We start from the raw sequence: 27,974 nt of genomic DNA on the forward strand, positions 1-27,974 counted from the left end.
AACAGCCACCCAGCTTACAATGCTTACAACTTTTAGTGCTATTCCAATTGGCTCCTTTTTATACCTCCAGAGAACACTCAAAACAATCCATAAAAGAACAGACACTATAGGAAATACTGTTGGCAGAGGGAACTCTATTGTGTATTATTGTAAACAAATGATTGTGTCATCGGGCATAGACTGCCAGACAATAAAACCCATTCCACTCTCTATATGCACTCTATATCACAGTAGTAAACAGTATTTCATGTAAGAACTAAAGCATGCCAACTGAAATAAAACTCTTGAAATGTGTACAGGCTTCATCAGGTTCTAGATCATATATCTGAACGTGACAACTGGTTTGATTTAAGTTGATTTGTTGCACTGGTTAATAAAGCTCTCACAACAACAATTTAAGTTGTACAAACCCTTCTCTGCTTGAACACCTCTATTCGAGTGAGGTAATATAACCTGAAAATTCACATGATCAATTCACTCATGTCTACCAATGAGCAAGTCACTTGAAACATCCTTTGCAGTCATTGTAACAAATAATAGAGGTAAGGCCAGATATTGCCCAGAGCCCCTGACTCTTGAATGGAACACACAGTCTTGTGACTTCAAGTGTTCATGTAATTTGATAGATTTCAGCTAAAATAAGGCATTCAAACTATTGTATCAAAAGCTGTAAAAAAAAAAAAAGCAGATGGTAGAGATACTTACAAACACAACATGCAAGGCTACGGCCCCCTCCATTCGCTCCTGGTTGGTGAAAAGATCATCAGGGAACTCGTGTATACCTGCCAAAAACACACAAACACACATTGAGCTACATGAATAGTCCAAGTATGAATCATAGAGCAATGCACGTGTCTCAGAGAGTCTTCCCTGTCATTATACAGTACATCATGCAATTAAGAATATGGATCACTCCAGAGAAAAAATGGTCAATTCTTGTATTGCTACTAATTAGCCAACTTTTGTCTCTCTTAAAGGGATAAATCACAAAATGTTAAACATGATGTGAAACACAAAAGGAGATATTTCACAGAAATGTCTGAGCTTCCCTCTTCCATCCAATAAAAGTGATTGGGACCAAAGCTGTCAAGCTCCAAAAAGGACAAAAAAGCACCAAGCAACTATATTTTGAGTATTCTGAAGCCATATATGATTTGCAAGCAATAGACTAAATATCTTGCCAGGAAAATCGTGGTCATCATTCGCTTTCATTGAATGGAAAAGAGCACCTTGGACATTCTGCCTAACTTTTGTATCCAATGAAAAAATACAGGTTTCAAAACATATGAGGGTGAGTAAATGATGACATAGTGTAACATTTTGGGTGATTTATCCCTTTAAGAGTAAAAAAAAAAACTTTAATTATTCATCGCCAGAACCCATACAGAGAATTTTTTTTAGTCTGATCACTCAGAACAACAAAATGACTTTATCAGACGTCATTCACTGAGCGTCAGAGAGAATTGGCAACTATATGACTGTGGCATTGGTGTGATTTTCAGGAGCTTTTCTTGCGGTTCCGACGGCATTACTGATGCTCCCAGTCCATCGCTGCTCTGTTAACAAGCTATTCACTGACACAGCGTGTCACCCGGCCAGTTCCATTGATAAGCCGGCAGCCTGCCGACAGAATCGGGTCAGTGAGAGTGGCCACTTATTTGCCTGGATTCAGTTTTACGTGCTCTAAAATGGTGGGAGTGTCAAAGTCAGCCTTGAGCTCTCTATAAAGTGTTGCAATTGTGCTCGTTCCTACACAGCCCGTTGCCATGACGTCAGCATCCAAGATATACAGCCCTGATTGAAAAGCATTGAAACCCCAGAGACCGGCTTTGTTCCATTCGGGGAAAAGCCTGATCTCTTTGTACAAATTTGAAACCTGATTTATTTCAGTACTGACAGACAAATATCTCAGAATATGTGTAACGTTGGAATGTCTGTCACTTATCATGACTGACTGAAAGACAGAGATTATGTAGAGAAACTAAAATAAATTGCTTGTCTGATCCTCTCACAATGCCCCCCCCCCGTTTTATGTTTTTCAAGTAATTTGTTTATTTTTATTTCCATGTATGGGTACATTTGGCCGAAAGGACTTTTAGAAACTAAATTGCCTGAAAACAATTTTCACATATTCATATTTCACATAATTGTAATATTTGAATGAAGTGTCAAAATTACAGATTGGAAATTATGCACAATCAGAATATTGTTCACAAGTGATTGCATTTTTCTTTATTTTCATCACACAACACATCTCATATTTCGGTGTTCCAGAACACTAACTTTTTGTTGGCAAAATTGTTGGTCATAATAGAAATGAACCCACAACCGAGGGACAGTTATAATGTAAAATATTATATGTTATGATTGAAAGTCTAGGTCTGGGGCAAAAATATGTACGCAAAAGGCATTTAAAAAGTAGCAGTAAAGAAAGCAGGTAAAAAGTTTCCTTCATATTAAAATATATTTATTTTTTAAATATATATTGTGATTTCTGCCTTGCACAGATGTAATGTTACTCTCTTGTGCCACCACTTTGTGAGCAAAGTTTACAAACTACAAGCCAGTTCTCGGTTTTGTATTAAGATCAACAATAACTGAATTAGTATAACACGGCAGTCATTACAGTAATATCTGTAAGGGTGTTTGTGCGTGTCCATGGCTGCGCATTGTGCAGTGACATTCCCTCCCAGATCACCGGGGAGGTTGAATGCGTCAGCAGGCTTCACACTGCCCCCAATGCCCTAAACACAACAGAGGTGAACTCAAACAACCCAAAAGAACTCACAAAACAACGCTTTACCACCCACTAGCATAACAAGAGCCTGTCACCTGGTTCTTATGTTATAGTAATGACACAACAAATCCTTCATAATTACACTCACAGTCCCTGAAACCATCCCTGAAGTGTGTGAAAAGAGAGACTGACCCTCACTCTATGACCTCTGAGTCTCACGTCAGTCTTCTATTGCTCATTTCACCCACAAAAACAGTGCTTCACTTGAGACAAAATGCTTCTTGATGACAAACAGATGAATAAAAAGCTGGACCGAGAGTCAGCTGCCTATTTTTATCCCAGGAACAACAGATCTGCTCTGGTGCTCATGGTTCACATGGGTTTCATTGTTGGTGAGGCCTTCATTAGAGAGTCACAGCCTCTCGGCTCTGGTCCCATCGCAGATCGTTCCCTGGCACAAGAGATCCTAATTAATCTAATTTCAATTACAGTGCCAATGAATAAAGCAGCAATAAAAAATAGCCGAATGGATCAATTAAAGAACACACAACAACAGCAACAGAAAGATGAACAGGCAATGTTGAAACTGAAAGGGTCAGCAGAAAGGTCCCTTCTGTAATTACGGAGGAGCCAAACAAACAGAAATGAATTCAAAATCTCTTATTGTACACTGGCAACAGTTAAAACAAACGGACGAGGCCTTGGTTCCTCTCCCAGAGCGACTTCAAGCAAGGATTAGACAAGAACATTCCAAGCTAGTGAGAAAAGACTAAACTCGCCCGGAAACGTAGGATAGAGAAGGACAGGGATGATTCTCAGCAGGATTAGGACCTTGCACAACCTCCTCCTCCAGAGGACCAGGAAACTAATGGCTAGCAGGAAGGACATGAAGACTGTCCACATACATTAACCGCTGTCAGCACCGACCCCCTGCTTCTCCTCTGAGAACTGCCCAACTCCACATGAGGACATGAGATAGTCGTACACATCCAAGTTCCCTTCAGTGCATTTTGTGAGCTTTGAGCTGTTTACATAAGACTTCTTCAAAGGCTATTAATCTGAAGATGTATTGCTTCAGCTTCAAAGTAGGCTAAGTTAAAATGCTGCCGAGTATACGAGGGTAGGAAGACAAAGTACAAGGTAACATTCTCTAAGACATCCACTAAGATGTCTTCAGGGTGAATGGAAAGAAGGGAAAGAAAATAAATGGTGATGCGATAGAAGTTGAAAGTCATAAATTAATTGGTAAAGGTCAGTTTTTAATGAATGTTATCTATAGTTTTGGGCAGAGTAAGATTTTTTAAGAAATGTAATACTTTTATTAAGCAAGGATGCATTAAATTGATCAAAAGTGACAGTAAATACATTTATAATGTAACAAAAGATTTCTATTTCAAATAAATGCTGTTTTTTTTTTACTTTCTGCTCAAAGAATCCTGAAAAAAATGTATCACGGTATCCACAAAAATATTAAGCAGCCAAACTGTTTTCAACATTGTTCAACAAATGTTTCTTTAGCACCAAATCATCATATAATAATAATTCTGAAGGATCATGTGACATCATGATCACGAAGACTGGAGTAATGATGATGAAAATTCAGCTTTGCTATAATAGAAATAAATAATATTTTTAAATATATTAATTTCAACTCTAACAATATTTCACAAGAATTCTGTATTTTTTGAACAAATAATTGCAGCCTTGAGCATAAGACACATTCAAAATCATTACAAAAATCTTACAGACTCTCAAACTTTAATGGTATGCATGCTTTTTGTGGCCTGGAAGTCAGATTGAAATCAGTTTCCTTAGGAGACAAAACACCACCTGTTTAGTTATAGAGTGACTGGACAGTGAGGCAGCTGCCAGAGGTTTCGGACACAGACACAGTCGTGAGGGTAGCTGTCAGTCAGACATAACAGCTTAACTGAGAGTCAGACCTCTGTAATTCCAATCAACAGGTAGGCAGCATCTGTTGTCAATTAAATCTAATTGATGAAATTGAAGAGCTTCCGTTGTCAAGACAAACAGTAACTAGAGAATGTCTCCCTCCTAAAGGGGCCGAAGTTTTGGGAGGTGAATATGTTGTTATTCTGTGGCTTGTACACTTATGCAATTATACAGTAAATGCAGGTAAACTGATGATCAAAGACGCAAAATCTACCCGAATAAAAAACACATATTCACATATAAAACATGCAAATTTAAATGCATAAACACTGCATATACTGTATAATTACTATAGACAGATAGACAAACAGAGACAGACAGACAAACAGACTTTGGCCCAGGTAAGCCAAATAGAAAGACAATCTGGAGTAAAGATTAAGGCAAGTCCTGACAGATATTTTCATTATTAGGAGGAACTTGTCCGGATTCACTGAGGTGAAACGGGTATAATAATTGTCGAGAAAATAGAAAATTACACACAAAATACAGTTTAACTTCCTAAAAAAAAAACATTGCACTGAGAAGACATTGTTTTGCTCCTCATTATTTATGTTTCATGATTACTACAGAAACCCTTCTGGGGATTTCATATGCTGTCTCTGGCATTATAATGCGTGTGTGGTTTAAAACAAATTTCCTAAGGGAGCTCTAAAGATATCGCACTTTCCATCATCAAAGTCAAACAACTGATTCACTTAGCGACTGAGCTAGACTTTGATAACAAGTAGAGCATATGACATAAATCACTTGAGGCTTCTTACACAATGAGAACCTGCACTGAGGACCAACTTCCATTAAAGATAAAATCTTTACAAAATAAATAAAATAAATAAAATAAATAATAAAATAAAAATTTCAACGAGAGGCTCTTTTAAAAAGTAATAACAACCTCATGTTACAGTATGTTTGTTTCTTTCCACTGTATATTTTTTCTTATCTGTCATGAGTTTCATGATTTAAATTCTACTGTTTTGCAGTCTGAGGCATCACTTTTCAAAGTAACACTCAATTTCCTAAAAATCCACTCCTGTTTTTTTTTTTTTTTTTTTATATCCCTACCATGTCCATATTTGACCCTGGAGTTTAATCATGACATGCTGATGGTTAACCCTATGGAGTCTCTTATCTGTCATGAGTTTCATGATTTAAATTCTACTGTTTTGCAGTCTGAGGCATCACTTTTCAAAGTAACACTCAATTTCCTAAAAATCCACTCCTGTTTTTTTTATTTATTTTTTTATATCCCTACCATGTCCATATTTGACCCTGGAGTTTAATCATGACATGCTGATGGTTAACCCTATGGAGTGCAAGCATTAGCTGGGTTTTTTTTTTTTTTTTGATCACTTCAATATGAAATGCAGCACAATGACTGTTGCTGGTGACGTAACTTTGGGGCAGATGCTGAGTCGTTGACAGTTTCCATGAAAAAGTTCTGCCTCTTAAGTGATTTCCCCCTATAAAGCTCCTTTAATTGTCATGCAGAGCCTTAAATCCTGTTTTCCAATAGATGACATCAGTTGCCTTCCACCCATTTTATAATGTAAATTCCGTAATTTGCACTTAAACATGGCTGGAAACGCATAGCCTAATCCCAGTGCATGTCCTCAAACAGCATTGTCCAGTTTGGACTGGCCGATTGATAAAGCATTATTCGTTGATGTGGAATTACGTAAAGGTTGAGTAATGTAAAGAAACCTTAAGCTAATGCAATAACTGACATTTAAAACTGGTGAATTGCACACCCAATGTTTTAAACTGAATAACATAATTCAGGGATATTAATGATGACGCCATAAAAAAAAAATAAAAAAAAATGCATATATCATTTTGCGATATTTTGTAAATGTCAAGAAACTATTGCGAAAATGACGGCGTTTCCATTAAATGATGTTATGCAACTAAAGTCATTCCAAAAATCATGCCAACAGATGTTGGTAGGTTTATGTATATCCCAGCCACCGCACTAGCTATTATTTTTAATCGAAGGAGATGTAGGAGTGTTTTTTTCAAGCATTAATGGCAAGGAAAGCCCCTTATACTTGGGAGCGGCATTTTGAGATGTTTCTCCTTCCTATCTGCTTCAAGGTCTTGATAAATTGTGGCATTTCTTTGTTGTTTCGAATCCAGTATTCCCATAATTCTTTTATGAGTTTAATAAACATCTGTCCAAACATACCGCGCCTTCTTTAAAGAATGATCAACTTTTACATACGCCAGGTGACCTGTAATTGCGGAAAAAAGGTTTCCATTGCAGTTTTGCAAAATATTCTTTTTTCGAATTGCCTGAAAAACCACCTCATACGAGCATAAAAACTTTTTTTGCGAAATTTACGTGTTTCCATTGGCCGTATTTTCAATTCGCAATGGTAATGTAAACGCGGCTAATGAAATCAGGGTCATTATACTGTATCATTGGCTTACAGGGTTCAATTGGTTCATTTGACTTGACAAATAAGTATTTTGTGTTCAGTCTACAGGGGCGTAGTATTTCTTTACAAAGTGAAATTACTTTGTAAAGGCATGGCTACTGGCATGGCATGCACAGCGTTTTTAGACGTTTACACGGATCTGTGTGAACGGGGATCATTTTGACGATGGTGTTGTCTGTAGACAAATAATGCAAAATATTTTTTTTCCTGTTTTTAGTACACTGTTGACCTGTAAACGTACCCTTATAAGCCAACAACACTAGTCTTATCAGCAGTCAGGCTTAAACACAGCTGAGATACTGAGACCAATTAGTCCTGGATTCAATTAAAGCTATTCACAAGCCCTTCATTACAGCACTAACATCAGCGTGCAATTGTTTCAGCTGAGCTCTCTTCCCTCATACACCAATCACAACTACATTGTGTTGCTAATGGTTCCTTACATGATAAAACATTCATAGTCACCTAAGAGTTCTTAATAACAGGACTTTTCTAGTAAACATGAAATGTTTCAACACACAAGTAACCTAGCTATTTTTCTAACCAGGTCAAAATATAAATAAGACACAATGTTCTGGACTTGCATATGTAAAAAGGTTGAGAGTAGAGAACATAAGTGATAGAAGATTTTAAGGCATGCAATGGTCAAATTATACTGTTTTTGAGCAAACACATCTCTCTTACACACACACACACATAGCCAAAGAAACATGGGCCAGGATAAGCATATTTGATGATAGACGTTGAGTCCTTATAAAATCCCTGACTTTTAAATCTATGCAGGATCAAGCAGGATTGACCTGCACTGTAACTGGGGTCCAGACTCACAGGGGGTGGAAATGGTGCCCATCCGCGCTTCTTACATAAGCACACAAATATTATATAATTCAGACTTGTATAAATGATTCATTCTAATCCTATACATCATTAAATAGATCTCATAAGATAAGGCTTTTTAAGAACAAAGCACAAATGTACACTACAAGACACTGTGTAGTGAGCAGATGTCTGTTACAAGTAGAAAAGGAAATTACAGTGTATAACTTTAGTACTGTGTTTTTTTTTTCTGAATGGTCAAGATACCTGAAATGTCCCGTTTCAAATTAAATAAAACATAAATTAAAAATAAATGTGTGTATTAAATTGCTAATTGACTGATTTTACTTACTTATCCATTAGAGATATCCATTACTGTTTCTACTATTGCATTCCTGATACAAATTCTCATGTATGATATTATCACTACAGCCACTGGTATCCATTATCATTGATTTATTGCATCAACAAAAACAAACTAAGTAGCTGCTGTTTCAGCAGGTACTTTTACGATACCCAACTTCTCACATAAATGTGATGCAAAATCGAAACATTTATTATGGGATGTCACCCAGAGTGAAGAGGTCTGGAGTGGTCAGAGGGAAAATGACAATGACCCGAGCCCACCAACCTCTGCCACTAATCTCTCTATGGATGTCAGATGTCTCTGGGGAGGAGGGGCACATATTATCCATGAATGATGCATGAAGGTTGGAATGCATTAGTATAGTCACTAAGGATAATGTGACACTTTTATAAGTACTATGTGAGAAGCATTAAAACTTTCCCGCTAAATCCATCCCTTTTTGTACCTCCATTCTGCTGATTCTGTGTTTGTATGTGCGGGGTGTTTGGGGACAGCATGTGTCCATCAGCTAAGCTCCTCAAATCCTGTTCTAATCTGTTGCATGATGATATGTGCAGGAAGCCTGCATATTCAATGTATTTTCTCCATTATTAAAATATGGCTACCCTTATGCCATGGAGTTCACAATTTGTAAAAAAAAAAAAAAGCTTTAACAATTACTGTGTGGTTTGGAAGATGAGAGGGAGGGATTAAAAGACTCTTGAACCTTTTCCAAGAGATGTGTATTTGCTGAAGCTGAGACAAATTTCCATCAAGCTTTCAAGAAATCAACTGGGGGGAGTGTTTGTCAGTCATTCACCTTTAAGTACAAAACTATGGAGAAACTGACAATAGTGCATGATGTCAAGCAGAAAATATGTGGTGATTGTGTGTGTCTCAGCAATTTCCATCAACACAGCAAGCTGAAGAAAATGACAAGTGTAGCTAGATGAGAGCTCTCAAACCCACCATCATTTGAACGCCACATGGCATGAATGACTGTGTGTGTGTGTGTGTGTGTGTGTGTGTGTATGTGAGAGAGAGAGAGAGAGAGAGAGAGAGAGAGAGAGAGAGAGAGAGAGAGAGAGAGAGAGAGAGAGAGAGAACTCTATTCCAGCTGGCCAGAGATACAGTATCTGGATGTGGCCCAATCTAATTACACTGAGATTGGAGCAGATCGTGCTATGTTGTGGTTGACCTGAACGTATAAAAGGTGTCTGAGAGAAGATCTTATCTTTAAACATGAATGAAATTAATTAAAGAGTTAAATAAAAAAAAGATTACAAGAATACAGCTGGAAATATCATTTTAAAACATTATTGATTGAATATGATTTGTAGAGCTAAAATTATGTTTCTTAAAATTATGTAATTTATAAGACCTGAAAATGTTGCTGATTTGACATATGGAATTGAAACGTATGGTAAACTTGACCGTTTCTCCATTCAAGTAGAGGAGGTGTATGTCTATTGTCTACATAGAAATGGCTGCCAAGAACCTTTCTTCTGGCTCAACCAATAGCATGAGTTTAGTACAGGTCCAATTATTTGTACAAACAATGAAATATTTAGAAAAACTTTTTGGAAAGAATCATTACTCGTTGGTGTATTCGTTCCAGTTGGTACCACTATAGGTGCAAACCTTACACAGTTCAGGCACAGTTGGTGCTAATTTACACATTTTTACACTTTAAGAAATAAATTGAGTTCTTGTGAAGAGTCATCTGAATGGTGTACACACATGAGATGAAGCCTGTACTCATAATAGTTGACTGTCTTTCTTTATGAACAGACCACTGAATCATTGACTCAGCCGATCGGTTAAAACATTCAGACTCACTCAACAACAAAACACCGCTGTGTTGCTCGGAGATGCACTACGTCTGTGGCTTTGTTTGGAACAATTTTTTTTGGCGAAATAGAGCAAAAACAGCGAATATTGACAAAAATTTTACTCACACTTTAAACATCTTGTTTATTGAACTGTTGAACAAAATGATCACATTTGCAATTGCAATTAATATTTAACTTAAAACTCGAATTTTGAAGGCATTCTCATTGCATTCTACAAGGCTACATTAGGCAGTGAATTCTTGCACTCTCAAGGTGTTTCTGTTTGTTTTTTGCACAGTGAGTTTTTGAACATTACTCGATGATGTTAGCTCACGCATCATTAAAACAATAATTACGATATTATCATAGACAATACATATAACACTTCCCAACTGTAGAGCTCTCTTTAAAACTCACTAGTCAGTGTAATTTACATAACTCAAACATGCTGATCCATGTTGATAGATGGCAGTGTGGTAGGCTTCTTAAAGGCTGCTGCTGCTGCGGCTGCTGACACACGACTGCACAACAACTCATAACACTAATCACATTATTAAGTTTGCGGACGATACAACTCTGGTGGGTCTCATCACCAAGGGAGACGAGACCCACTACAGGAAGGAGGTAGACCTTCTGGCCACGTGGTGCAGAAAAAACAACCTCCTGCTGAACGTTAGAAAAACCAAAGAGATCATTGTTGACTTCCGGAGAGGTCACACCGAACACCGGCCATTGTCCATCGATGGTGCTGATGTGGAGAGAGTGAGCAGCACCAAATTCTTAGGAGTGTACATTAGTGAAGATCTCTCCTGGACCACCAACACTGTATCCCTGGTGAAGAAGGCTCAGCAGCGCCTCTACTTCCTGCGCAGTCTCAGACGGGCAAGTGCTCCACCACCCATCATGAGCACTTTCTACAGAGGCACCATTGAGAGCATTTTTTCCAGCTGCATTACTGTGTGGGGTGGGAGCTGCACTGAATATAACAGGAAAGCTCTTCAGCGCATAATTAACACAGCTGGAAAGATCATTGGTGCGCCACTCCCCTCCCTGCAAGATATATATTCTTCCCGTCTCATCCGCGAAGCGACCACAATTGTGAGCGATGAAAGTCATCCAGCTCACAATTTGTTCAACCTCCTGCCATCAGGGAAAAGGTACAGAAGCCTCCACTCCCGCACTACCAGACTCAACAACAGCTTCTTTCACCAGGCTGTTAGGATACTGAACTCTCTCCCCTCAGCCACCAGGCCGTCAACAAGATGACAACCGCCACCCCCCAATGATGTCATTGCACTACTATGTCATTTGCACACTTTGATGTTGCTATGACTGAACTGTCCTTGCACTACAATGCCATTTGCACACTTCAGCTGCTGCTTTCGACAAACTGTCTTTGCACTACCATGCCATTTGCACACTTATGATGTTTGTTTGCTATGACCGAAACTGTCTTGCACTATCATGTCACTTGCAGACTTAATTTAAATGTCTATTTATTGATGCCCATACATGTGATAGTATAGGTTTAACCCTCTGGGGCCGGCAATCACGCCGGCCTGATCTGCTCGCTTTTTTCCTTATCAGTGCAAAAGAGATTCAAATTACTCTGTTGATTTTGATTGTACATATAAGTGTTATACATCATTCGATCCTATGAAGTGTCTATTTTTTTTGTGGATACTCACAATAAAAGCAAAGTGTTGTGCTTTTCGCCAAATAAAGAAAAACAAACATGATGCGAGTTCTGCGTTCTCTCTGTCAGTGAAGTCAATTCTGAAACGCGTCCTAAGATTAATTGTAACTCCGCGAATATTTGTCACACAGGCACGAGAGATTTTTCTTTATGAAGCTTGAATTCTCTTCTTTTAAATTAAGTAATTTATATAAAAAACAAATATTCTCAGTTTATGTAATCCGTTTGAAACCAAGGAGAGGTCCAGTTTTTTCTTTCTCCCCTCATTATTTTTAATGAGTTGAGGCGGCCACGCCCCGGCGCTATTCACATGGTAAATAGTTTAGGTGATCTATGCATCGCACACGCAGCACGCCCCCCGATCAATGCCATAACAACACAAAGTTTCTTCATCAGATCACTGATAGTTCATCGCGTTTTGAGGATGGCACAGCGGGCACGCTACTCCGGTAAAGAGGCTGCCAGATGATTCTGTACAGCGAGGAAGAATTCACCTTTCCCTCAGAGGAAGATTATTGCAACTCAGACGACGAACGGCTGCATTTTGAAGAGAGAATTGATCCCGCCGAGGATACAAGTTCGGCGTAAGTGTTATATTGTTTAGTGTTATATAATTATTTTTCTGATCATATAGAACTCATCTTTTCAGACTATATTTTGCTTAGTATTGCCTTACAATATCCCTAACATTCGTGTATGCTCAAGTGTAAACTTTCAATGTGATAACGTTACTCTCTAAACATTTGTATATTAAATATATTTCACTCAGTTTTGATTAGCTTATGTGTAATGTAGCTTATTTGCGAATATCTGCTTAGGTGCAGCCTAAATATAATGTGATTTAGTGCAAATATATTTCAGCCTCCAGTAAAATACTGTCTAAATACTAGACATTATATTTTTATATATAAATGTTCTGTTTTGGTTAGCCTATGACACTGCTTATCTTGCTAAAATACTGCATAGATGATTGTGAATACAGGTGTAAATGTTTGAAATGCTCTAAATGCGCGCGCTCTATAGGCTACGTTATGGCCCATCAGCAGATTCTCGCGGTGTATGGCCCATAAATAGATATTTCTCCGTCCTATGGCCCATCAAGAGATATACATTGTGCGTCCATAACCAGTAATTGCCCACAGATTACTTTGGATAATGTGCTAACAGTTTTTTTGTTTTGTTTTTTAGGAATGTGGCTGCATCATGCTGTCCTTCTCCAGCAGGTGTCGTTCAGTTCTCAGTGCGATCGAGAATCATACTGAGTAAGTGCATAAACGTAATATTTTACAGATGTAATGTAGCCTAATTGTGTTTACATCGTCATAATGTAAAAGTTCATATTCTTGTGTGAAATTACAAAAAACTATTTTTTTTATCCATGGCAATTAGTGATTGATAATGATAATAATACAGTGTCTTTGATTGTGTTATCAGCATGCTCACACTTTTTATTTCTTCTTTTATATAACAGATGTGACAATGAACGTCCAAGCAACACCAATGCCCAGGCTGCCAAGGCAACTGCAAAAGGCTGCAAATATAAAAATGGACAGATGTCAGCATCAGTGAGATGTACCGCTACCTAACTGACCATCAGCCTTCAGAAATCATTCTGATATGATTTTTTTTTAAATCAATGTTGGAAACAGTTGTGCTGCTTAATTTTTTTAACCTGTGATAGTTTTTTTTTTAGGATTCTTTGAATGCATTTTATTTTATAAAAAAAAACAAGTTTGGTATTTTTATGTTTTTTTTTTTTGAAAGGATGTGTTAAGTGATAGGAATGATTTTAAGTCTTTACGTTCATAGGAAAGATTTCTATTTTGAATAAATGCTGTTCTTTTAAATTTTTTATTCATCAGTGAATCATTCTTAGTTCAGGCTGCCTCACAGCACCTTGATGGGCCATTAGGGGAGTGTCTTTAGTCTTCCCAGGTGTAAATGACATTAATATTCATGGGCAATCAGACTCCCACGCATACAGCAGGCCTGACCAAAAACTGACGTAAGAAATTGAAATAGTTATATTGTTGTTTGTGAAAGAGTGGTCAGAATGATTTTCACTTCATTTTGAAGTAAAAATTCTAGCCTACAAGAATAGTAACTCAAAAGTATTGTGGACAACTATTCAGTATGTGTTAAATGGCCTTATTGCGGTGACAATTTTTTCCCCAAAACGTACTAACCACGCATAATATATTTTTTTTCTATAAAATGCAAACATGTACATCCATTTTGCTCACATATTATTGTAGCAGAGTTTGTGCTGAATACAGCAAATTTATATGTTGGCAAATGGTATGTTTTAAGTAGCTGAAATAAGCACAAATGTCAGGGCATGTCAAAACATCTCAAGGGCCCCAAAAACACCTCAGACCCCAGAGGGTTAACTCTAGTCTAGGTTTAACTACATGTTTAACTACATTTTTTTTCTCTCTCTTTTTCTTTGTCTTCACCGTGGGATGGAGGGAAACGTAATTTCGATTGCTTGTATGTCTGGAGCATGTGAACAATCGACAATAAAGCTGACTAACTAAAAGCAAAGAACAGCGATGCAAACAATAGTTAAAGATCAACTGAATGCACCTTTAAAGCAATTTTATATTTGATGTTACTATATTAATCCAGTGTATTTAACATATCACTACTTCTTGTTTCTTTCACGTAAATGCACCACACTTAATGATTAAATCAAGCTATGAGGCTTACGTCGATCTAAAGAGTTTCTGTGCTAATGTCAGGAAATCAATCCATCCATCAGTCACCTCAGTGTGATGGCTGAAAGGCCTCCAACATACCCGTGTGTCTCAAGGAATAAAACACACTCCCTCTGTCACATGCTGGGATCCCACGATTTCTCTGGGAGCATGCTGTTCTCAACGGAGATGCCATATTTCAGGAAACATACCTATAACGTGAAAATCATAAATCATACAGTGGAGGGATCAAGTCAGGATCCAAGAAGGAATGTATGAGAGAGAAACAAGAAGAGACAGTAAAAGAGGGATTGAAGGAAGACAGGAGGGAAAGACAGGACTGCTGTGTTTAAGACCCAAGTAGGCCAGTGGGACTATAGAAAGGGCACATGGTAATCCTGGCATTTAATCAGGACGCCATAGAACGTGACCAGAAAAAACAAATCACACTCACACTCGACAAGGAAAAACAAAGATGGTTTATAATCATAAGCCTCATTATACAAACTGTTTGATCCAGACTGCAAATCAGATCAGGACGAAGAGCTTTCGTTTAGACAACTGCATTTTCCTGAGAGCTGGAGTAGCAAACGTAGCCTATAGCGAATAGCAAACAGGACTGAGTGTTTTAAAGTGAGGCTACCAACTAGCATCACAAAACTGCTAATACTTATGAATGTTATTGCTGTTGTTTTCCCACCAAAATTATACCACTTCATGAAGGATGATTTCATGAAGGATTTGTTTTTTTTATTTATTTACAGGGATATTACTAGGGGATGCCAGATATATCAGTACCATATTAGTTAACGACTGACATTAGAAATGTTTTTAATCGATTAGTATTTGTCAATAGTGAAAATCGGCCAGTATTGGATATTTAACTGTTCATGCTCATTTTCTCTATTTTTACATATTTATTTTAGATGACCTTTACTGTCATGTAATACTCAATAAAAGTGCTTTCGAAGTTCAATAAAAAATCTTTAAAAATAAATGTATTAACTGTTTAGGTGCTATATGTATTTTTTAGCAGCCTCTATCGGTGATGTTTCAGATTGCAACCAAGTTTTACAAGAGCGCTCGTGCTCTTGCGCGTGCTCGGACACAAGAGCGAGCACTCATGGTACACGGCCACACTGAGACTTTCAACACACAGGAGAAAGCGTCACACAACATGCTGGAAACTCATGTTAACTCCCACTGCAACGTTACAATAATAGGCTACTTTTATCAGCTTGACGTTGAACTAATGCTCCATGCTCGTACCATGATAACGTTACATTGACTGCATTTAGCCGGGATGTGGTGTTAGCATAAGGCATTTCACTAACTATTCGTGTATCTTTCACAATCAGGCAGCGCAATGTCAACATAGATGAATTTATAATATGATAACGAAAACGGTTAGTGACTAGACTGAACAATTTCAGTGTAACAGTAAGATCGTAGGAAGTAACATTACTGTACTGAACGTGTCTGGAAATGTGTATTATAAACAATATGATAGTAGTGGGATGAGTGACGTTAGACAGTAGATCTAGTACATAAAATAAAAGTTACATCCTAAAGCACCTACTTTTTGTTATCCTGGAACAGTCTTTTGTATTCATTTCATATCTCATGTATGTTGTAGTTTACCTGGCTATTTCATTACAGATTACCATTATTTATTTCAGCATATCTGAAAACTTAATAGCGGAGGTCTCTCCATAATTCAAACGCTCTGCCGATGTTGATCCGGGTTTTCGTCCTAAGTCGATCCGATTCACGTTTGGCCTGACGAGCTTCAGCAGATACATTTTTGTTTTGTTTTTTATATTTTTTGTTGAGTTTGTGTTGGAGTCTGTGTTGTGCTGGAGGCAGGTCGTTTTTTGGTGTTATCAGACTCCATGTCGTTAGCTGCAGTGCCGTCGCATAGACTGTATATAAAAAGGAGAGAGGCTCGGGAGCGCGCTTGCACGTCACATCCGATGGATTTCGCAGAAAATCCGACCCGGAGACTTCACATAGAAATAGGAATACTGGCCTTCAGAGGTAATAGCAAAACCCGACAAGTGGATCATTGTAATGTGTGATTACAACCCCTTCACACACAGGCAATAAAAAAGGATTCATTTTAGAAGAAAAGTTCCACATAGCACCTTTAAATGCAATATGTAATAAATCCCAAAATATACATCCATTTTTATACTATATGTATATGAAAATATATATACAAAAATTATATGAAAAAAATTATTGGTATCAGACAAAACTTTAATATTGGTGCATCGCTAGATATCACTAAAGACTAATAGGATGGGAAATTATATTGAGAACACTATAAAAACTATAAAAGGATTACCAAATAAAACAATAATTATAATAATATGAAGAATAAATAAAGACCTGGATTATATATATATATATTTTTAAATAGCCTGTTATATTTTGTCATTTAGTGTAGACACCCAGGCACATGGTAAAAAAATCAACTGAATGAAAAAGGTTCAATTAATTGTGATACTGTGATAAAAGGGGGAAAAAAAAACTGATTTAAATATGAATAACTGAAATAAAGTGGAAAACGAGATATGCCTTTAATTTGTCTTTAATTTGAGATATGAATTTAAAATGTGCTAAGTATTTCAGAATGAAGCATGGCACAGTATTCTTTCATATGCGAGCAGCTCGTTCTCTTACGAGAGGTTCTCTCGTATTGCGTAAGTTTAGCTTACGCTACGGGAAAAATTCATCTTCTTGAGATATTGAAGCCAAAAATTATCCTTAATTTTGTATCTATTGTCAACGCAGTGCAGCAGCTAGCAGACCTAGAGCAGGCTGTCTAGCGTGCTCAGTGGCTGCCCTGCGGCAACTGCAGCAGCCTACCAGTGAGCCCGACGTGACGTCACGTCCAATGAAGGGCGCTCGCGCCCTCAATGCGTCCTAGCCCGCCAGAATGGGCGTGGCTTAGCGTATATAAGCAGGGCTCGGAGGCTGAATCTTTGATTTGCATCTCTTCAGCGAAGCTCTCCGCATCGCTGGATCTTGAGAAGCTGCCGCCGCTGTTGAAAAAGCGACAAGCCAGATTAGGACAGTGCCTGAGGAAGCCGGCCGTCTTCGCCACCTTCAGCCTTCCATGCGAGCTACGCTATCCGGCGACGTATCCTTTTTACAAAGCTTTTCTCTATCTAAAAGAGCGCGAGATGTCTTTGTAAAGATGTCTCGCACTTCCTGCGGCTCGTGTAGAGCCCCGCTCAGCGTCAGAGACCGCCACATTATCTGCGCTCTCTGCCTGGGCCAGGAACACGCTGCTCTTGCCCTCTCTTCGGCAGGATGTGAGCATTGCGAGGAGCTTCCGATGTCGACCCTGCGGGCTCGACTCAAAGCCGTCACCACCGAAGCTGTCTCTCCGCCCTTTGTAGGACCGCACAGGAAGAAGCGCCGTTCTCAAAGGCCGCCGGAGCCTGTGGCCATTGCGAAGCGCTCGCCAGAGTCCCTCCCTCGAGCCTCGCCCTCGTCGTCTCAACCCCCCTCACCGACGCGCAGCCGCCGGCCACTGCCGTCGTGTATCTGATGATGAGGCGGAAGGACCCGCCGTAGGAGAAAGCTGTTTCATTCTGGCTTCGGATAGCAAGGATTGGTTGAGTTCTCTTCACTCCGCCTCCTCCTCGATCCAGGAATCTGGCAGGACCCGCGCTGGAGTGGACGCTGAGCTGATGCGCCTCCTCTCACGGTGAACGGGATCGTCGACCGCTTTTCTGAGGTACAGAAAACCATGCAGGCCATGAACCTGTTCCTGCCCCGTCGCGCTAGCTCCGCTGCAGGCCGCCCACGTGACCAGCCGCCTGCAAGAGCCACTACACAGCGCCCAGCTCAGCCCAGACAGTCCAGCCAGTTACAGTATTCATTAATTTTTGTTAATGTTAGTTAATAAAAATCCAGCTGTTCATATTAGTTCAAACTACATCAACTAATGTTAACAAAAACACTGTAAATTATTAGTAAATGTTGAAATTAATATTAACTAAGATTAATAAATACTGTAGAAGTATTGGTCATTCTTAGTTAATGTTAACTAAAGTTACAAGTTAAAATCCTGTCTCTAAAGGCATCTGACACCAGGCCCTGTACTTGAGTGCATGCCCGCTCGGTCACCACTTGAACTGGTCTAGATACTCCATGTGTTGTGATTCCCCCTTGGTAATCCCATGTGTGTATTCTTCCACTGTACGGTGTCCCTGTCGGTAAATCTGTGTCTTTCCCTGGGCAGATTCTTCTCTGCCCCATCTATGCACCTGAAGCAGTTTGATCCCTGTCTAGGCAGGACTTACCGCAGGGATTTTTTCATATGTAGCACTGCCCCATGGGTAACTCCATTTGTGTATTTCCACATGTTTCTCCCTACTGGTATGATGTGGCCTCTGTAGCGTCCCTCTCCATTGGACTAGGTATGCTTCCTCAGCATTAACAAACATTGGTCATGGAGGAAAAAATTGGGAATTGAGAACCAAAGCTCTATTACCGTGAAACAACAAATTAACCCTCTGGGGACCAAGAACGCACCCGTGTGTTTTGGCAGTTTTTTTTCACATAGCAGCAACATTGACTTAAAATACTCCGTCATTTATGGTCATATAAATAAAATCAATACATGATTATAAACTATAGAGGGTCTTCTTTTTTGTGTACACTCACATTAACATCAAAACCTTGTGTTTTTTTTTAAATGAATAAAATAAACAGGGTGTGCTTTCAGCTCACTCTGTCTCCGCAAAAATCTTTCTGAAACACGTCTGGAAAATGAACTGAAACTCAGCTAATACTTATCACACAAACATAAAACATACGTCTAAAGAACGCTTTAAATTTCTACTTTTAAATAAAACAATTCACATTTAAAACAAATATTCTCCTGCAATGTAATCTGTATGAAACTAAAGAGAAGTACAGTTTCTCCTGTCTCAGCTCATTATCGTTAATTTGTTCACACCCACTCGCAGAGCGTGCTATTCATAAGATAATGTGTTGAGGCCATATCCAAAACAGATAAACGCCCCCAGGCAAAAACTCTGTAAACACACTAGGGGTGACCCCGAATAGTCGAAGATTCGATGCTTCGATAGGAGGAGCCTGATTCGACTACCAATCTCACGGTCGAATCTTCGCAGATGTGTTATTAAACGAGGATTATGTCATTTTGGCTATATGAGTGTGCTCAATGTCTGATTTCACATAGAACTACTGGTTTTCTGTCAATATGTTAATATACAGCCTATTATGATAATGCTGTCGATAAAAATGTGCAAAGAAAGAAGCTTTTAATAAATATTTTAACGTGCGCGCAGGGTGAATAAATCCAAACACCCCGTGACAGATTTAAGTTTCACTTTCGATATCCGTGACCGACAGAGGAGCGTCTTGTCGGCAGGGATTTAAATCTTTAAAAATGTCTGGGATAAGACAATCTAAAGATGCACACCATCAGAAAGGATATACTCCAAGGCTGGATTTAGCATCAGGAAAGCACTTCTGCCGGCCAACGTTAACAGGTTGGTTTTCCTCGGGACGTTCTAAAACGCTTAACGTGAAAAAAAGCTTTTAAAACGCTTAAATGGCACTTTTACGTGCTTAATGTATGTACACAGTAGGCTACACACCTTAAGAAACCATTCTATGTGCAGATAAGCAGATGAACCCAGAATATGAACGCAACGCGTTTCTCCTATTGAAAGTCACGTAAAGCTTTTTCTTTAACGGTTTTCTATGGGAGGAAAATGCTTAACGTAGCCTAAGTTATAATAAAACGCGTTGCGTTCATATTCTGGGCTCATCTGCTTTTCTGTAAGCTATATAGTATGCTTTATTAATATAAGGTGTGTACAGAATTTGATCTTTTAATATAACAGTTTTAGGACAAAGCCGTTAAGCGTTTTTCACGTTAAGCGTTTTAGAATGTATTTTATCCGCGCACACAATTTGAAAAGACTCAAAAGGACACAGGCCGAGTGAAAGACTGGATTTAGTTTTTTCGATCAGGTATGGATAAGTGATTTCAAAACATTTCAGCCGGTTCTAATTTGATTTTTGGATACTGTGAACACGTTATAGCTAAAAAGACTGCCGCTCTAGTTTAGCGTTTATTGTTGTTTCTGCAGTTAAAAATACAAAGTTGACAATCCTGGCCATACTTTCGTTATTTTAATAATTTCTTTATTTTTATTTTATTAATTGATCACTCAGGGTGATCTAATTTAACTATTTGTGACTTGTGTTTTGAATATTTGTTCCCCTGCACTTTAGGCATTTTGCACACATTTGTTCTGCTTCTTGTGATTTGATTCTGACTTATTTCGTTTTGTATTTTTATTTATTATAAAAGTATATTATGTTCTTAATTGTTGATTATTTTTCAGTGCATCGATGTTGCGCTGTAGGCCTATAGAGCATGCTCGTACAGGCAATTCAGCCAATTTAATTTGATTTGCATGTGAAATGCAAATCCTATCTGCATTGTGGCCTTTCTGCAGTTATTTATGTTATTTCTTAGTTTTATTGATCCAAAATGTTTTTATACATTTTCTTCTATCTTTGTGTGATGTTCTGTACATCGCGGCTTTAAAATGTTAAAGCCCCGCCCCCTCCCCAACACCACACACATGATTCGACTATTAGTCGACTATAGGCAGGACCTGACGAATCTGATTCGACTATGAAAATCCTTAGTCGGGGACACCCCTAAAACACACTATATTTTTTAAACAGATTAAGATTCGTCTTGCGCGGCTATGAGGAATAATCCTGGGACATTTACCACAGAACAAGTGCTGGTTTATTTTCACTTCGAGGAGGAGCAACAGATTCAGCTGAGAAGTGTAAGTGTTTTATGCTTGTTCTTTGTTCTAATCGCGATATAGAATAACGTTAGTGTCTGTAAACGGAAAAATAGCATACTGTATAAATGTGAATCGTGTGTGTGTGTGTGTGTGTGTGTGTGTGTGTGTGTGTGTGTGTGTTTGTGTGTGTGTGTGTGAATGAATGAATGAATGAACGCACAGATACGCACTGTTACAGACGAAATAAAAGACAACATTTCGTTGACTAGTTTTGGATAAAGTTTTTCAAATCAAATAAGCTTCAAATAAGCTTCAAAATAAAGACATCAAATAAGCTTTTGTTAGGAGTTTCTGGGGATAGAAGTGTCCAGACGTATGCACCCTGTATTTTAAAGAAGAACGTTTAATTATTTGTGTTTTATTTACATTTACATTTAATTATAAAAACATTTAAGAATTCAGGGACATTCATGTCCCTAAAGGTTGAAGTTTTCCTATTTCTTTTAATTAAGGCATTAAGATTTTTTATTCCTCTTTTTAGTCAACTTTAGCATGGGTGTGTTCACTTATTCTAAGCAGTGTGTGTGTGTGTGTGTGTGTGTGTGTAAATATATAATTAAAAAGCAATTTTAACCAGAAAAATCTACAATGCATGCCCAAAGTCGTGCAGCCATATAGTTTCTCTTGATATCAGCATGTTCACAGGAGACTGTACATGAACATAGTAAAATGAAAAATCAAACACCTTGGAAATGACAGGTATGTACTATGTTTCAGGAATGGGACAATGCTGTGTGACTGTGCAAGCCTCTGTCTTTAGATCAGTGTGTTTACTAATGTGTTTTTTTGTCCTTTGTTGTGTATCTTTGGATTATGCTGTGTTGTAAATAAATCCAAACAATCTAAAAGCCATTCTTTTTTAAATCTCCTCATTCTTTGTGCAAGGCTCCTCAATGATATGGCCTGATAGCACCTAATAGGGCCATTATGGGAGGGTCTTTGTCTTTCTCAGGTGTGAAATGCTATACATATTAATGAGAGATCACGCATCCTCGCATAAAGCTTTCTCAAACAAAACACGTCATACACATTCTAAAAGACTTTATTGACTTATCTGAATGAGTAGTCAGGATGATTCTCACATAGTTTTGGAGCAAATATTCTAGACTATGTGATACAATTTTCAAAAGTCTTGTGAAGAAATAATCAATATGTGTTTTGTGGCCTTATTTCAGAAACTTTTATTTTTAAGGTTTTCAATAACCATGCATAAATAATATTCTCTCAAAAATACAAACATGTGAATACATGTTGCTCACATATTATGGTAGCCCCGTTTGTGCTATATAGAGTGAATTTACAACTTTGCCATTAACATGTTTATAAATAACTGAAAAAAGCACAAATGTCAGTGCATGTCAAAACATCCCAAGGGCCCCAAAAACCCCTTGGTCCCCAGAGGGTTAAGCTCAACTGACTAAAGCAGCTCAAAGGGAGCTTTCTACAGACCAGTAGGGGATGAGGTGTGGCCTGGGAGGAAACCTGGCCTGACCTCTCAGACACCTGACGACCAGGTCGTGCTTTCCTAGTGACTTACAGTCAAATGCAATGTGATGGGCCCCAATGGAGGCCACATACACCTAAAGGGAGAGGGGGACAGTCTCCACTCCAACCCTTCTTGCAGGACCCTTCTTACCCCTGAACATATTTAGACAGTTCAGCACTGACTGTGCGCGCTCGTTGGTGAGATGCGTTGGTGAGATTACTGACCGAGTCCAACTTCATATCAAGAAAAGAGATGCTCTGCTCAGGAGAGAGCTTGCTCGTCTCCCAGTTGACCCGAAGCCCCATGTGGCAGAGGTGCCTGAGCACCAGGTCCCTGTGTCCGCACAACAGACCTTGAGAGTGACCTAGAATAAACCAGTCATCGAGATAGTTGAGAATGCGAATGCCCACTTCCTTTAGTAGGGCAAGGGCAGTCTCTGCAACCTTGGTAAAGATGTGGGTAGACAGGCACAGCCCGAAGGGGAGGACTTTGTGTCACATGCTGCAGAAGAGGCCACCTTGCAAGATGGGGGTGTCGAGAAAGTGTACTTTGTCGACATTCTGGATCTCAGCAAGGTTTAGCCAGAGATGACATTCCTGGACCACCAGAGTGGACATCGTCTGGCCGAGAGCCCGCACCATGACTTTCGTCACCCGGAGGGCGAGGTCAGTCACCAAGTGCAGTTACTGCATCAACCCCGGCTCTGAAATACCCTCATCCATTTCTTTGAGTGCTTTGGCCTGGTGCACTTACAGGATGGCCATCACATGCAGGGTGAAGACGGCCTGGCTAGGGGCACTGTAAGCCTTAGCAGCCAGGGCTGCCGTCGTCTTACAGGCCTTTGAGGTGGCAGGCACAAGTGCGCCGCAATTGCACGCTCCACCTGGGGAATCTCCACGTAAACCTTGGCAGCCCCACCATAGAGGGTAGTGAAAGGTACCTTGCACAACTTCTGAACCTCCTCACACCGTGTTCTAACCAGACACGATGCGATAAGATTCCAGCGACAGATAATTTGTCTGTCCACACCAGACACGACGCGACTATGGGACACGATTAAAATCACAGCCAATCATAAGAGCGCGTTGGCGGGCTCTCTCGGCAAGCTCCCGGCACTCGCAAACGAAATGGATAGGTGCATAATTAAATTCATGATTATTACACCATTTTAACATTATTAAAAATACTGTGAAGGATCGTCTGCCTCTCCCTTGTAATCAGCGACACCCCGTCCCTTAATTCGCCGCCCTTCGCCAGGTTCCCGACTGGAGTGGGTGTGATTGGAGAGGAGGGGCACTGAAGAGGAGAATTGGTGGCGTGTGATGAGGCACACCAGACGAGAATGAAGCCTCATCATCGCCGCTGTTAAATGCTGAGCGCTCCTTGAGAGACCGGTCTCTTCCCTGTGCATGCACACTGGTGTCCACGTGGGTTCAGGAAGGGAGCGCGGAGGGATTCCCACGCCGACGGAGCTGTGAGTCGCCGGACCCGCGGTCCGAACGGAGATCATGCGTGACGCTGCTGACGGGCTAGGATGCCGGGCCGCTAATCCCCTCCATTGTCGGGGCCTAGAGAGGACAAGCCGCGATTTTGAAGCCGCCGCCCCCTCGTGCCTCAGACCAAGGAGAGAGAGAGAAGCGCGTGTGACCGCCGGACACCGCCCCCTTACCTGAACCCATCCTATCTCTTCACTACCCTTCCTTCACGATTCCCTGGCACTGCGAGGACACCAGATGGACTTTTATTTTAACACTTTATTTCCCCCTTTTTTGGACATTTTATGTTTATTTAATTTAACAAATGCCTCTCCGAGTCTTGACACCACTCCCACTGTGTCTGTCGTTTGCTCCTCCCACCACAATACATACTCAGTTACTGAAACAATCGTTGTCATGGAATACAATTGTCTGTTAACAATGAGTTGACAGTTTAAACGTTCTTGTTCACTTTTATTTATTTTGAAGATCTGAGGTGAGCTGCTTTCAGTACGGCTATAAAAACACGCAAAATTATATTCAAACTCACACAGACGCTTTTAACATTACATAAAGCACATAAAGAGTACCTGAGATTATCATACTTTCTGTTGTTGTTCCGGCTGGGACATTGCAGAGATACTGTTTCTAAAATAGAATCATCGTGTGTCGCCATCGTGGCTGGACACGGTGTCATGCTCAGGACAAGGTGGAGGGTTCCACTTGATTCCGATGCCCGTGGAGGCCCGGGCAAGCATGGCCGTCAACTCTGCATCCGACTAAGCCTGAGTGACCACACCAGAACGGTGAAGCTTGGCGGCTTCATCTACCCCTGCAGAAGACAGTAGCCCGTTCTCCGACATCTATCCGGCAGCTATCAACATCTGATCCTTATCTGGAGCGCTGAATGACATGCTGGGTCCCCCGTGCGAAGGACCCGCGCCATCACTCTGCAGCTCGACGGCAGACGACACAGCAGAGGAGGTCTGTGGGGACTGGCCAAGCAGAAGTGCTCCCACTGTAACCATCAGGTCTCCCAAAGTGTTAACCATGCCCGTGGCTCTGCATTGTACAGAGGCAGTGTGCTGGGCAACAACATAGGGAACTCCAGTCGCAACCGCAGTGACTCGCTTTGATGGCATGAACCATACACAAACACTGCCTCAGCATGCTCTCACCCCAGACATGTGAGACAGAGCCGTGGCCGTTAGATGAAGACAGGAAACGACCACATCCAGAAACACATGGACAGAAAGGCATCTTTAAAAAGAAGCTTGCCGACCGTGCTTGCTCTTTTAGGGAAGCACCCAGGGGAATTTCACTGCACTTAACTGTGCACTGATAAGTCGAAAACTGCTGAATGCACCCTCTCCAACTGTGTAGAACGATCTTCTGTAGCACTTCTTTCGTTGCTTGGTGACTGGAAGAGTGATCACTGTGCAACCACTCGGCTCTGAAGCAAAAATCTGAATGAGTGGATTTTTCTAAAACTCAGAGGTGATTGGGGCTCCCAAGTGAGACCCCATTTGTCAGTCCACATAACGTTGTAGTGACTGATAGATGGGGAACTGAAACTTACAGCTACAATACAGTTGAAATGATCAGAAGCAAATATAAATCTGCAGAAGAAAATTTGTCAGGTAAAACTCCACACACAAGCACATACCCATCGAACATAAACAACTGCACAATGGGAACCATGTGCCTCACTTTATTTCCTTCTTTCCATACTCCCCTCACTTGGGTCTGCATTACTCAGTGTGGGAACATTTAACAACACATGCTCTCTCTCTCTCTCTCTCTCTCTCTCTCTCTCTCTCTCTCTCTCTCTCTCTCTCTCTCTCTCTCTCTCTCTCTCTCTCTCTCTCTCTCTCTCTCTCTCTCTCTCTCTCTCTCTCTCTCTCTCTCTCTCTCACCCACACATACTCACACATGCTGGCAAACTGTGAGGGCCATTCGTGCACAACACAGACCTTACACTGCAGGATCATAAAGAGGAATTCAATGCGGATGAGTGAATATTTTAGTCCCACAATACCAGACTAAGGCCTCTGATAAGCTAAAGCTTCCTCTGGGGAAGGACGAGGAGCCGTGAAGATCCGGCTCTGCGTGAAGTGAAGCACATGAAGGCTTTACTCGGCGGGATGGAGACAGTGGGAGTCTGCTGCCTGCCATGCTATGTCCATTCCAACCGCTCCATCTCATGATGTTTGGCTGCTCACATGACCGGGCCTGTGTTTAATTACAAACACATTTATTGAGGTGGAATGCTCGTAAAAAACCTTTGTGCCAGAAAGGTCGCAAAAACAAGACAGAGCAGATTTGATGGAATATTGATGGAAATGTTGTCAAAAGAGACGACCAGGCAACAGAGACAATGATGAATGTAATGTGACATGAGTGAACACCTCTCACAATTTTGAATAAGCAAGCAAGCAAACAAACAAACAAACAAAAACCCGCACAACCCAGGGTTCTCTCTGTTTCTCTCCTGACATGTGTTCCCAGTGACTAACCAGAGGTGTTTTATTAACTTTTAAAGCTGTTTGTACCTCTGGGAGTCACGAAAGGAAGAAAACAAACAGAGAGAGGGGGAGAGAGAAGGTCTCTTCACTGTTGGATATACGTTTTGACAACTTCAAATATAATATACACCCTCTCTCACAGACACAAACTCACAAAAAATGACCCAGAATACATAAATTAATAGCAACCTACATTTATTTAAAAGTATTAGAAGCATCAATGAATCTCTAAATTCAAGAGCTACGAGTATTGCTCATACCAGTGTTTTTAACAATTTATCTATAGCAGTCAAGCACAAATTCACCTGAAGTAATTTAAACTCACACTTATTGTGAATGCATCTACAAATTTCCAATTTTCTTATTTAGCCTGTTAAAGGTACAATATGTAGGAATTTTGTAATAAAATATCCAAAAATCACTTGCACAGTGTGATATATTTCCTGCAGTTGTGTACTTACAATATCCCAAAAGTCTCCAAAGATTTTGTATTTCAGAGAAATTCCAATTTTAAATAAGTGGCCGTCCCGGAAAAAAATGTCGCTTGTCAATGACGCAATATCCGCGCTTTCCTCAGTTTCCGCTCGTACTGCCATAGCCATGACGTAACCATGGCGACAGACGTGGACAACTGTGTCGAGCGTAACGTTTAGCTGCACGCTGTTGTTGTTTCGTTCAAACATTATGGACCATGGCAAGCAGACTTTGGGACAAAAAAGGAGAACCAAAATGAGGATCAATATCAGCGTGGCGTTTTCGAGATGCCGAGAGCTCCACGTCCGCGACTAATTTGAAGCAACACCGCTCTTGCATATACTTTATTAGACAGGTGAGCAAATGTACATAAAACAAAAGGATGCATCTGTGTTTCCTTGCAACACATGCAACTGTCAATAATATCACTTATAAACAATGCGAGATACATACGCCTATATGACGTGACAGATCAATCATTATGCATATGTTGATTCACCTCAAAAACTATCAAGTGATCGTTATGCTGATGAAAATTCACAGTTATATTGCTCTTAGTACTTTGGTAATGCTTTTATCACTTGTGTTTTGACCGAGATTATGGCAGTCCAATTAAATACAATCGGAT

At 40.0% G+C, this 27,974-nt stretch overlaps 1 protein-coding gene across 1 annotated transcript in view; it reads right to left on the bottom strand.

The window, feature by feature from the left end:
- The window catches only part of slc24a3 (solute carrier family 24 member 3), a 132,845-nt gene that overhangs the window by 21,745 nt on the left and 83,126 nt on the right, over nucleotides 1–27,974 (bottom strand). The window contains exon 3 of the mRNA XM_056236948.1: nucleotides 706–782. Coding sequence (XP_056092923.1) covers nucleotides 706–782 — 77 coding nt within the window. The remainder of the gene's footprint in view (nucleotides 1–705; nucleotides 783–27,974) is intronic.

Source organism: Rhinichthys klamathensis, unplaced genomic scaffold, assembly GCF_029890125.1.
Source record: "Rhinichthys klamathensis goyatoka isolate OS25496 unplaced genomic scaffold, OSU_Roscu_1.1 h1tg000474l_1, whole genome shotgun sequence".
NCBI lineage: Eukaryota > Metazoa > Chordata > Actinopteri > Cypriniformes > Leuciscidae > Rhinichthys > Rhinichthys klamathensis.